We start from the raw sequence: 12,846 nt of genomic DNA, 5'->3' as shown, positions 1-12,846 counted from the left end.
GATTTCCAACAATACAAGTAACCAAAGTCCATTCTGATGTCTGCCAGTAATTTTCGCTGTATAACAAATCCAAATGTAAGGCATTAATCAGTCTGTTAAGCATTTTCTGTTTTCCAAATACCGTAAGAAGCATAAATACTTATCGTAATCCAAGAGAGTAGTCTTGCCATTCTGTAGTCAAAGCTGTTTATTATTTTATCGACTGTAATTTCTTTTCTGATCAGCTAAATGATCCAAAGAAGTGCTCGCATTGGTGGTTAGAAAGAAACTGAAAGGAGGATACCAAACCACCAATAATAACGGGCGTGGAGCACGTGCAGCCGGCAGTTAGGGGCATCTCAAGGAGCTAACAAGTTTAACCCAAAGCAGTCTGCGCAGGCACATAACCCACTATTTAGGAACATCGCTGGATGACTATCCAAATCCTCTGGTTCCCTCCAATTTACTTTTGGGTAGTCATCTGAACTTGTCCTTAGAAGGAGGGCAATGTTTTCTATACTGGTCAAATGGCAATCCTAACCTATCAGGGATCACTTTAACAACTGGGCATTTCTGCAGCCCTTTCACAGCAATTCTCCTCCCCACCAAAGAGGAACTCCAAAGAGAAATCCCCAGAGAGGGGCCCCTCTTTTACCACTGACAAATAATTATGTAAAATAGGCCCTGATATTTCACCTCAACTTGATACTCAAGTGACTTTAGTTGATAGAGAACAATTACTTGTTAGTACTAGACACATAAATGAAGCCTTCAGTGAAGATATTTCAGTAAATAATTCAGATTCTGTTGCCAGTATTATGGACTGTTAGTCAACCATTACAGCCTGAACATAATCCTGTTTACGCATAAGTACTATGAAAAAATGTGTTTAGAATGGCATCCTTAGACTCAGTCTCCCCAACACAGAACCCCGAGTGTGCTGAGTTCCACAGATGGAACTTATTGGTGTCAGCAGCCCCACACACTTGAATGAGAGTGGGGATGGTTGTGTGATGGTGCCACATACATTCCAATGAAAGAAACAGCCCTTGGGGGCAGAGGAGTCCTTGTGGCCCACAGCAAATCTCTGCATTGTGATGCTAGTTCCCATGCAATCCAACAACTCCAATCACAAAACACAGCAGGAAGTAATTTCATTTTGGCTGGAGGCACGTGTTCCATTACCCCTATTCCTTTACTATCCTTGAACCCATGTGTCTAGATTCTAATTCTAACATGTCTAGAAAAAGATCAACTCCATTGGCCTTTGGGAGTCACAAGTGGAATTTAGAGGGGATTTAAATGTTCTACTTTTCAGCATGGTGAAACAAACACCGCAGTAGAGTACTGTAAGGAAATAACAACAACAACAACATTGATAATAAAATTCAGCCATCCCAGGTCCTTGGGAAGGACTCGATGTCTGGATAAAACAAACCAGTCAATAACACCTGTCTGACTGTGTAAATAAATAAATAAACAAACAAACAAATAATAGTTACTTTTTGTAATCACCATCAGCCAATTACAAAAAGCAAATTTACTGGAAACAGCCTATATTCTGCAACGATATCTATAATAACAGCAACAACATTGATAATAAAATTCAGCCATCCCAGGTCCTAGGGAAGCACTCGATGTTTGGATAAAACAAACCAGTTAATAACACCTGTCTGACTGTGTAAACAAAAATAACAACAACAACAACAACAACAACAACCTGGCAATGGCTCAAGAATGGCAGCTTGAAGAAAGAAACTGAGGGTTTAATATTGGCTGCACAAAAACAGGCACTAAGAACAAATGCAATAAGAGCAAAAGTAAAAAAATCAACAACAAACAGCAAGTGCTGCCTTTGTAAATAAGTAGATGAAACAGTGGACCACCTAATCAGCTGTTGTAAAAAGACCACACAGACTGACTACAAACAAAGGCATGACAAGGTAGCAGGGATGATACACTGGAACATCTGCAAAAAATACAAGCTAACTGTAGCAAAACATTGGTGGGACCATAAAATCAAAAAAATTGTAGACAATGAAGATGCAAAAATATTATGGGACTTCCAACTACAAACAGACAAACATCTGCCACACAATACACCAGATATAACTGTAGTCAAGAAGCAAGAAAAACAAGTTAAAGTAATCGACGTAGCAATACCAGGTGACAGCAGAATAGAAGAAAAAGGAATAGAAAAAAATCACAAAATACAAAGATCTACAAACTGAAATTGAAAGGCTGTGGCAGAAGAAGACCAAAATCATCCCAGTAGTAATTGGCGCCCTAGGTGCAATTCTAAAACACCATGAAGAGCACCTCAACACCATAGGGGCCACAGAATTCACCATCAGCCAATTACAAAAAGCAACTTTACTGGGAACAGCCTATATTCTGCGATGATATCTATAATAACAGCAACAACACTGATAATAAAATCCAGCCATCCCAGGTCCTTGGGAGGGACTTGATGTCTGTATAAAACAAACCAGTGATTAACAGCTGTCTGGCTGTGTAAAAAATAAAAATTATTATTATTATTATTATTATTATTATATTATTATTATTAGTTCTCTGGGCAGTTCACAACACAGCATTAAAACATCAAATAAAAACACATGAAATCACAACACACCAAAAAATCATAATCAAAAAGTAAGCTCACCCAGTATGAGAGCTTTGGGGCGAGGGGGATTGTGTTAGCAGAGTATAGAATTGCTTTCTTCAGAAACAGCAACATAACGGATGCAACCAAATGAACAGGCACAAAGCAAAACTCTTGCTAGTGCTTTTTTAGTACAAAAGGAGCTGAAGACCAGCAGAAGTGGCATGTACCAACAAATCTTTAGGAAGAGAACAGGCAGAGAGAAATACAGGGGATCTCAAAACTGACTCACACACAGCAAGGCTCTGCACATGAGCAGCCCTACCCAGGTTAGAGAAGCCCTACCTGGATAGAGCCATTTGTGTGCAGTGCCAGGACTGAGCCCAATCCTGGCTCTGCCTCCCCCACAAGCCTGGGTTTTGTACCTGGGCTTTAGCCCAAGTTAAAGGGTGTGAGTGCACCCTTTACCCCAGGTACGGGGTCATGTGTATGCTCGGGCTGCACACAGCCCAAGCATCCGCAGTTGGGCACCTAAAGCACCCAACTCCCAGGGGAATCCCCAATGCACTGCACTCATCATGCAGCACAGATTGTGTGGGTGCGCAGTGGCAAGCTGAAGAGAGAACCAACTGACATCTGGAGGGAAGGTAAGTGAAACTCCACCTTCCTGCCCACCTGCCCGATCATGAGTATAGCCTCAGTCAGTGACATAAGCAAGCCATATGTGTAAAGTCACTTGTGATATGGTTATAGCTCTTTTCATCATGCTACAGCAAAGCAATTAACCAATCAATCTAGGGTAGGCACCTTTGGCTCTCTAGCTGTTGTTGAACTACAACTCCCATCATCCCCAGTCACATTAAGTTGTAGCAAGGGATGCTGGGAGTTGTAGTTCAACAACAGCTGGAGAACCAAGGTTGTCTACCCCTGGATTAATCAATCACCAGAGCTGCACACCATGTTTTCTCACACAAACAATCTATGAATTATGCCTCAGACTGTTAACATGTTTTTAGTTACTGCAGCACAAGGAGAACCTGAGAAAACCTATGTGTCATCAACCAGAACCTGTGTACCATCTGTTGCAACTTGCTATTGTTTACTAGGAATGTAGCTTCTGTGAACACTGCTGCAGTTGAGAGAGACGATCTGGAACCTGGCAGACTTTGCCAGTGTGAGACTATGCTGATTTCAATGGTAGTGACTGGCCCAACTCCATTCTGGGTAAGTATTATGTTGGTTGTGCCTCAGCCAATGCCCCTAAGGCAGTGAATCCCGAAAGCTCTGTGCCCATGGTTTCCCCACTCCAAATCAGGTTTTACTGTCACTTGCTAGGTCAGTTCAAGCTTGGCTGCAGTTGAGTCTGTGTCAAAGTACCAACAACCATATAAAGGATGATACTCCAAGTATATGAAGAGATGATTAATTGTAAAGCACAAAATCAAATCTTGAATCATGACTCTTGCTCTTCAGAGTCTTTATTCTTGGTAACCTTTTGAGGATACTATTCTCCATACTATGAAGAGTACCTAAGAGTAACTTGAGTGTAATACTGCTATTTTGGAATGCAGTTGTGAAGGCACTCTAGTGATAATGTGATTTGAAATGCTGGAGTTGTGGTTATGCTTCAAGGTAAATTAAGTCAAGATTGACTGTCTTTGGCCGGAATCATACAGTTATCAAACTGTCAAAAGTCTTCATGTGGTGGAGCAGTGGATAACTTCACACCTGATGGGAGCACTCGATATGAATGGCCCATTGTGTGAATGCTGAATTCACAAAAATCTTCCACCTCAAAAAGGGAGGATCATGTGAGCCCAGCATCTATGTGAGTTATTGTCGATGTGGAATAACCCCATCACATGATCACATTATCTATATGGGAATGGGAAGGGGGCATTATCATTCTTGCTTCTCCATTACCTGATAAATTGTAATGGGCTGTGCATGCATGGCAGCCCCCAAATGGCTGTTACATGCAGAGGGCTGAAATGGGAAGGAAAATTCAGGGGGAGGGGGAGCCACCAGACACGCACACACCCCAAGGCTGCAGCAGCCCTCAGCGGCGGTCAGTCAACTTTAAAAAAGAATGATTTTAACGCCACTCGGCACCAGGCCCCTGTTCCAGGTGGGAGGAACCAAACATGCCCGGTCCAGTTCGAATCCGGTTTGGATTCAAACCAAATTGGGCAAACTGTTTTTGTGCACATCCCTATCAGAAACTTTGAGGTCGGGCTGCATTTAGATTGTGGTTTGCTTCTCGAGACTGCCAAGACAATTCATCCTAATGCTATTCTACGTCTCAATCATATTTGGTATTTTCCAATACCCAATATTGGAAGCCTCAATTTCTGAAGTTAAGAGTCTTTAGCTCTTATTATTATCCTATTATTATTATTATTATTATTATTATTATAGCCCTATTCAGACATGATTGTGAGGATGCTCTATGCGAGTACAAGTGTCAAAAGTGGGGCCAGAAGCCCCACCCTGGCTCAGTGCTCACCCCCAGCTGCACCACTCACAGTTAAAGGGGTGTTCGTCTGGAGAGGTGAATATCGTTTGATGGCGAGCTCTTCTGTGATTGAGAGGTTGGGGCACCCCGGCCTCCCAATCGTGGAAAGGCCTACCATCACAGATACAGAGTTTGCCTCTTCAGACAAAGGCCACTGTAACTGTGAGCAGTGCTGTGCTGGGGGTGAGCAATGAGCCCCGCTTCTGGCCCCGCTTTTGACACATGTACTCACATACAGCATCTTTATACTGCTATGCTTTGGGGGCTGTGGAACCTTTGGAATTCCCTCTCCAGAGAGGCTGACCTGGCACTATCTCTTTTTGATATTGGGTGAAGGCATTTTTATTAGCCATGCAATCCAGCACATTGTGTAGCTGGCATTAACTTTGTTTTAGGATTTGGTTGGATTTTACTGAACAATGGTGGCTGTAGCTTCTGTGATTTTATACTGTACATGTATTGTTACTTGAATCGGAACTGTTTTATTAGACAAGTTTCATCCTTTGAAGTGTGAACTGCCCTGGGAGCTTATGCTGGAGGATGATTTCTAAATCCATAAAATAAACAATTAAAAGTGTAATGGATGCCTATTGGATCATGCCTGTGACTAGTGTATAGCAACACAACTTCTCCTCCTATCTGCAACTCATTGTGACCTTCTAACCCCCTTTTTATTATAACATTTCATTAGAAGCAAAGCATTCCCCCTGCTGTAGCGAGGCATTTTTTAAAAAAGTGACGAATATGAACAAAATTTCTGCCAGCAAGGCCCTTCATCACCTCCACTCCCCACAGCAGTGCCCCCACCATTTTGGAAATCTTTTGCTTTTTTAAAAATAAATAAATAATTTTTTAACAACTGGGTGCTCCCTCTCTCCACCATATCTCCAGCAGCAGAGGGCTCGTCTCCCTTGGCTTTGGTTTAAAAAGTGGCAAAGAGCAGGGCTACCCCCAACAGCAAGGCTATCTCCCTTGCACCCTTCCTGCCCCCGCACTATTGCCAGGGGATGAGATACAGGCCCCCAGTCTGCAAAGGAAGGCGGCACATTCTCATTTCACGCCCGTTTGATTAATGAGTCTCGGCTAATTGTGTGAAAGATTCCAGACCTTTACAATGCAAGTTCAGGTTATTGTTTAGCCAATCACGGGCAGCATGTGAAAATAAGAGATGTTTAGTTTTCAAGCAACAGAGCCAAAAGAGGGCAGTTTGGAGCAGGTCGCAGAGCAACACCCACTCCTTTGAAGAGATGTTACTATGCTCTGCTAAACCTGTAAACCTCTGGCTGGAAGCATTTCCCCCTCCCTCCCCCATGCCTCTCCTGTTTTTCAAACAGATCTTGCCCCCTCCCTCATGTCTCCTAGAGTGCGAGCAAGACACACTGGCTAATGTGTAGATGGATGGATTTCACGTTTCAGGGTTTTTAATATTTCACTTTTATATTTTTTCCTAGAGAATGATCCTGCTGAGAGGTTGAGAATTGGTGTTGATCATTCCCCCGCTCCCATCCTTTGACACTGGGGTATACTGCTCTGAAGGATATCCCATGAGAAAACATTAAACAAAAAGTGGGGGTGGGGAAGGAAAGGAAAAGTGGGGGCGGGAGGGGGAGAGAAAGCCTGCTTTTCAAAGCGTACTTCTCAATCTGCCCACATCAAAATAAGAGACAACTGGCCCTTTGATGTTCAGGACACAGAATTCTCACCCAGTCTGCATGGGAATACAAGAGACGTGCTTTAGAAATCCCATGTGCGGCAGTGCGCGCACACACACACTTACTTCTCACCTTGCCCACATCAAAATCAGGGGCAGATGATTTAGAGATCTTACAACCTGCTGCCTCTAGAAGAGGTAAAGCACAAACCTGTTATTTATTCTGGGTTAAAGGAAAAAAACCAGGATTAGCTCTATAAAATAAGGGCTGGGGGCTTAACTCTGTCTGCAGCACCAAAGACAACCTCCAAATGTTAGACATATCATTGCTTAAAGTTGGGCTTGTGGTACTTGTGGACTGGGCTTGTGGTACACCATTGAGATCATGCCACTGTCTAATCTGTTGCATCCACCTGTGGATGGATGTAATCTTGTCTGGCAGCAGAGGGACTTGGCAATGCGTGCGTACTGTGTCTAAAGGGTTACATGGCCTACAGAAGGGGCAGGCAATATATCCAGCATGCCAGTGCTGACCATTCTCACCTCCCCACCCCAGGCAATCCCATACTGCCACCATGTGGCAACTCTTCTAAGGGCTCAACATTCTGAGAGGAAGAAGGAAAGACAATGAGAAGCAGAGATGTGCTTAGGTACAAGGAACCCAGAGTTTCTGAAGGAAGGGAGCAGAACAGAGCAGGGAGTGGACTGAAAAGCAGGAGGCTAAAGAAAATGCAAGGGGTGGAGAAGGGAAACGAGCTTGTGGGAAAGGGACATTTAAGGAAGGAGAGGCAGAAGCAGCAAAGGGAGCTTGCCTTGGGAAAGAAAGAGTGGCAAAGTTCTCCACAGGAATGATGGAGAGAGTCCAAAGGGGAGAAAAGAATCAGCAACAGGAGAGGGGTGTAGACTAGAATACCAGAATGAAGAGGGTGAGGAGTTGAGTCTGAGAGGGATCAAGGAAGCAGCAGGCTGAGGAAAGGCAGGGGTACAAATGGGACAGAAATGAGGAGAGCCGGAAAAAGAAATGTGATGGGGAAAGACTTGGGGGAGAGGCGTCATTGACTGATTGAAATGCATCTTTATGCTTCTAGTAGTATTGTTAATGGGCTGGTTTGGATGATAGTTTACTGGCCCACGCAATTAGTAAGGGGACGTGTTGAGAGTGCATCCATCATGATGCATCCCATCATGTCCATCCCATCATGTCCATCCTGGGATGTGCATCCCATCATGTCCATCCTGGACATCCCAACCCCAACACCCTCATGACAAGTCCTTCTATCTCATATAGGGTTGTTTGTCCAAATGGCCACTCTACGTTTATTTATTCATTCATTCTATATATCCTGCTCTTACTATATACTTAAGTTTCTCCTCACAACAACCCTGTGAAATAGGTTAGGCTGAGAGAGAAGTGACCGGCCCAGAGTCACCCAGCAAATATCATGGCTGAATGGGGATTTTGAACTCGGGTCTCCCCGGTCCTAGGCAAGCATGCTAACCACTACACCCACATATGCACTCTGGATATTAGTTTAAATTAGTATTTGGAATGCATGTAGACTGGCCATTCCAATGAACAGCCCCAGTACACAATAAAGTTATATTACACAAAAAAGGGGCATGCCAGGAGGGTATCAAGACATTCAGAGAAGATGTAATGATGGGCATGCTCTCAGAGCTTCCCCTCACTAATCATTTAGGCCAGTGAAGTATTATCCATGATGGCTCAACATCCATTTATAATCTTTATCTTGCTCTAGTATAACACAGGAGTACTTTACAGACAGGAACTCTTCATCCAAGAGTTCTAAAAGTGTTGTTAACTTTAGGATGCAATGTTAATCTTACTTATGTGAAAAGCAGTTTCAAATAATAATACTGGAGTACTGTATATACAGTTTGACGTGAAAGTCAGTACAATCATACCGAGCTTATAGTGGTGAAGCTTTGAAACTTCTGGCCAAGTTTCCTCTGTTGGGATTCCCAGTACCTGCACAGAGCCAGAGAACAAAAAACAAATAAACAAACAACAACAACTCCACAACACTGTTAGAAAAGACACATCGGCAGACTATTCTTAATTGCATTCCTGAAAAAGAGCCCAGACAGGTTTTATGCCAGGGTAGCTGGGGATACAGATGTGTTTGAGTGACTGAATCGACAGGTGCCATTTCCATTGTAGCAGCAGTACTCAGAATCCTTGTACAGCCTTATTTCTAGCAAAGGTGCTTCCTTTGACCAAGATTGCATTGAAGAGTGATTCTCAAGGGTCATGGCTTTCCCAAATGATAGGCATTCAGAAGCCATACACTGTGGCTGTGATAAGATACCCCTGCTGTTCTAAGATGAAAAGGAATGGATAGTAAATGGAGCTTCTGACAGGTGTTCAAAAACAATTCAGGGCACAATTCAAAGACAAACTGGACCTTGGAAATGCTGTATCTTGATTAGGTGGTCTGAATCTACCTTAGGACTCTGCCCTCAAGCAAGCAAATGCATGCCAATAAAGATGGGATACTCTAAAGCAAGCTTTTTGTTACTGGCTGCATGAAAGATGCAAGCCCAATTTCGTCTGTATATTATTTGTCTTTGGAATTGCTGCTGTTACACAGCTCAGTTTTAATATGCTTCCAGAGAGTGGCTGACATTCAGACTAATTTTCCACAGATGTGCCATAGATGTTTGACTAATTTCAGGAGCGGCTGCATAGGGAAGGCAAGATAACTGAAAATCACCCCACCCACCTCACTCAATGCGGAAAAATTGGAATGTCCATGGAAGGTTAGACTGGATGCCAAGATACTTAAATTTTGAATTGTCATATCTAAATTTTGGATTTTCATATTGTTTTTATGTACTACATTTATAAATATTTGCATGTCTTATTCTATTTTGATATACCTATAAGTGTCAGCATTTTCCAGATGGGTTATATTCCAGAAGAAGGTTCTTTCAGAACTTCCAGCCAAGATATTTAGTACAGGATTGTCACACTTTGTTTACTCACTCTATGTGGGGGGGGGTCACATTCTGTTGTCACCTATCCATTATAAAACTGTACTTTCCCCATGCTTTAATCATATACATTAATGTGAAAAATCCAACTTACAAAAAACACCTGGTATAGCTGCATGATAATTGCACATATGGACTGTCTATTGTCCCATCTTTGTGGTTAGGTGTGGTTTTTGACATGTCCAGTGAATTTGGGGGTGCAGAGCCCTGCCACCATACTTCTTTTATGCACCAGCACCACCTACATGTTTTCTATTCTTCAATCCTTGTCTTCTTGGTTCCATGTAATATTCTAATTTTCTGGGATTGTGGATTTGGGGTTTTCATGAGCTGTACGCCATGATCCTCACAATTATAACAAATTAAGGCTTGACTTATCTCGCTTTGCATGTAATGCGTCTGTCTCATATATCAGTTTCACCTTTTAATTTGCATTACTGAAATTAATGGACTTTTGCACGATATTCTAATTTTCCGAGTTTCACCTGTATGAGGAAAAGGTTTCACAGCAGGAGCCACTGTGCAGGGAATAGAGATGTGCACAAAACCAGATTGTCCAGTTTGGCTCGAATCCAGATTGGATTTGAGCCACCCCAGGTGGCTCGGGCTCAATTCAGCCCAGGCCCCGTCTGGTCCAGCCGTCAAGCCAGCTCGAAGGGCTCGACAGGTATGATTATAATGGGGAATCTGGAAAGGATTCTCTTTTACAAGTAATGGGGGGGGGGGAAGGTAACCACAGTGGCTGCGGTGGCGGGGATGGCAGTGGCTCCTTCCTCCACCCCCCACCCACAGCCTCCCTAGTGACTGAACTATGGCCTGTTTCAGGCCTTGGATGGGTGGTAGTTGAAATGACGGAGGTGGTGGCAGAGGCTCCTTCCACTCTCTCTCTCACCCACCGGCCTCCCAAATGACTGAGTGGCTGCATTATGGCCTGTTTGGGGCCACAGCTCATGAACATGTGTGTGCAGAGGCCCGAAATGGGCCACAGTGCAGCTGCCCAGTCATTTGGGAGGCCAGTCGGGGGTGGTGGAAGGAGCCCCTGCCACCACCTTCATCATCCCAACCACCACAGGCACCCATCTGAGGCCCCAAACGTGTCACAGAGCGGCTGCCCATTCATTTGGGAGGCTGGCGGGTGAGGGAAGGAGCCCGTGCCACCGCCTCCGTCATCCCTGCAGCTGCTAGCCCAAGGCCCGGAACGGGCTGCAGCGCAGCCACCTGATCATTTGGTAGGCCAGTGGGGGCGGGGGTTGGAAGGAATCCACATCGCCGCAGTCATGGCTTGCTTTTAATGGTAAACTACCAAAAGACTACCTTTTCCCTCCCCCCCCCCATTTAGGCCTTTACCTTGCTGGATTCCCCTTTACAAGTATACCCATTGGACAGCTCATGAGGCAGGGGCTTGGCTCGACTTGCCGTTGGACTGGCTCCCTTTGGTTCAGTTCAAGGGCGAGCCTTCAAGCCAAGCCGGCTCGCACATCCCTAGCTGGGAATGCAAACTCCTGAGTTGGGACATCTGACTAGTGCCACATCCTTGAGTAAGCACAGAGTTACTGGATGTTGACCAATATACTTTTGCTGTTTCAATATTCTGTTGCAAGCCATTCTGAGGGATGTGTGTCAGAAAGGCAGTATATTATTATTATTATTATTTTATTTACATATATTTGTATACCACTTTTCAACAACAACAGAAAGATCACAAAGCACTTTACAGAGAAAGAGTAAATAAGAATAAGATTATTCCCTGTCCCAAAGGCCTCACCAGGTGTAGAGTCACCATTGAGCAGATGGGTTCAAAAAAGGCTCATGCCCCAGACACACACCCTGCATCTGGCGGCAGACCTGGGGGCGGGGCGTGATTTAGCTCCCAAACGGGGCTGCACAGCCAGCATTCGCAGTGTGGCCGGAGCAACTCTCCCTGCTTTTTAAAGGCAGGGAGAGCCGCTCCCGGCTGCACAGCAAACGCAGCACTAGCCGATTTAGCTGCACGCAGGGGCGTAACGATAGGGGGGGCAGGGGGGCACGTGCCCCAGGCGCCACTTGGGAGGGGGCGCCAAAAAGTGCCCCTGCCAGTCCCCTGCTTTTGGCAAAAAAAAAAATTTTGTGTGATTTCCCCCCCCCATCATTACGGAGATCTCCGGTGGGCGGGAGCTCCCATTGGCTGCCGGAGAACACATGACCACCATGCTGGCTGTCTCAGTTCCTCCCTCCCTGCTTGCTGCACGTAGGAGGAGTGGAGCAGAGTAGCTTGCGAGAGCTGCTGCTGCTGCTGGGGATGTTCCTTGACTCTGTCTGCCTGCCGTTTGCCCACCACACTGCCCTCTGGCTGCATTTTATTCTTCTGTTCTGCATTAACAAAGTAAGTTTCATTGCTCAAATCTCTCTCTCCCCTGTGTGTGTTGTGTGTGAGAGAATGCACCTACTCCCTTGCATAACGTCCTCCTCCCTTGCATAACGTCCTCCACAGCTCTTCTGTGCTTTGCATAGCAGGCTTCACCCCCCCACCCCTAAACCGAGGGTAGCTGCCTGCAAGTGGATCCAGTGGCGCTCTCCTGGCTTGCATTGTGTGAGTTTCTGGCTTGCAATGTGTTTCTGGCTTGCAATGTGTTTCTGGCTTGCATTGTGTGAGTCCTGGTGGGATTGCAAAAGGAAACTCACGCAATGCAAGCCAGGAGAGCGACTTGTGGCTCCACTTGCATTGCCCGAGTTTCCTTTTGCAATCCCACCTCTGCAAAAGGAAACTCATGCAATGCAAGTGGAGCCACAAGTCACTCTCCTGGCTTGCATGCATGAGTTTCCTTTTGCAGAGGTGGGATTGCAAAAGGAAACTAGTAGTACTAGTACACAAGATCTTTGCAGCTCTGCTAGTAATTACAACTTCTGGATCATCCCTTAGCATGGGGGGTGGGGTGGCAATTTAATTTGGAACTCATTAATATAATTTTTGAATAATGTTCAGTCTGTCTGGATTAATACTAGGTTTATTCTTTATAGCAGATTTTTATTAGCAACATACAGTCTACAACATTTTCAGCCTTGTTGATTTGGTGCATATTGTAGATGTTCTGTCTCCAAAAC

At 44.7% G+C, this 12,846-nt stretch overlaps 1 protein-coding gene across 4 annotated transcripts in view; it reads right to left on the bottom strand.

Annotated features, from left to right (window-relative positions):
* Nucleotides 1-12,846, bottom strand: part of CDK15 (cyclin dependent kinase 15) — a 101,265-nt gene that overhangs the window by 38,760 nt on the left and 49,659 nt on the right. For all 4 annotated transcript variants that reach the window (XM_053280191.1, XM_053280162.1, XM_053280182.1 and 1 more), the window contains one exon: nucleotides 8,677-8,740. In XM_053280191.1, coding sequence (XP_053136166.1) covers nucleotides 8,677-8,740 — 64 coding nt within the window. The remainder of the gene's footprint in view (nucleotides 1-8,676; nucleotides 8,741-12,846) is intronic.

The sequence above is a fragment of the Hemicordylus capensis genome, chromosome 1 (genome assembly GCF_027244095.1).
Source record: "Hemicordylus capensis ecotype Gifberg chromosome 1, rHemCap1.1.pri, whole genome shotgun sequence".
In the NCBI taxonomy this organism is placed as follows: Eukaryota; Metazoa; Chordata; class Lepidosauria; order Squamata; family Cordylidae; genus Hemicordylus; species Hemicordylus capensis.
The sequence above is the reverse complement of the archived record's forward strand: the minus strand, read 5'-3'. Positions and strand labels throughout refer to the sequence as shown.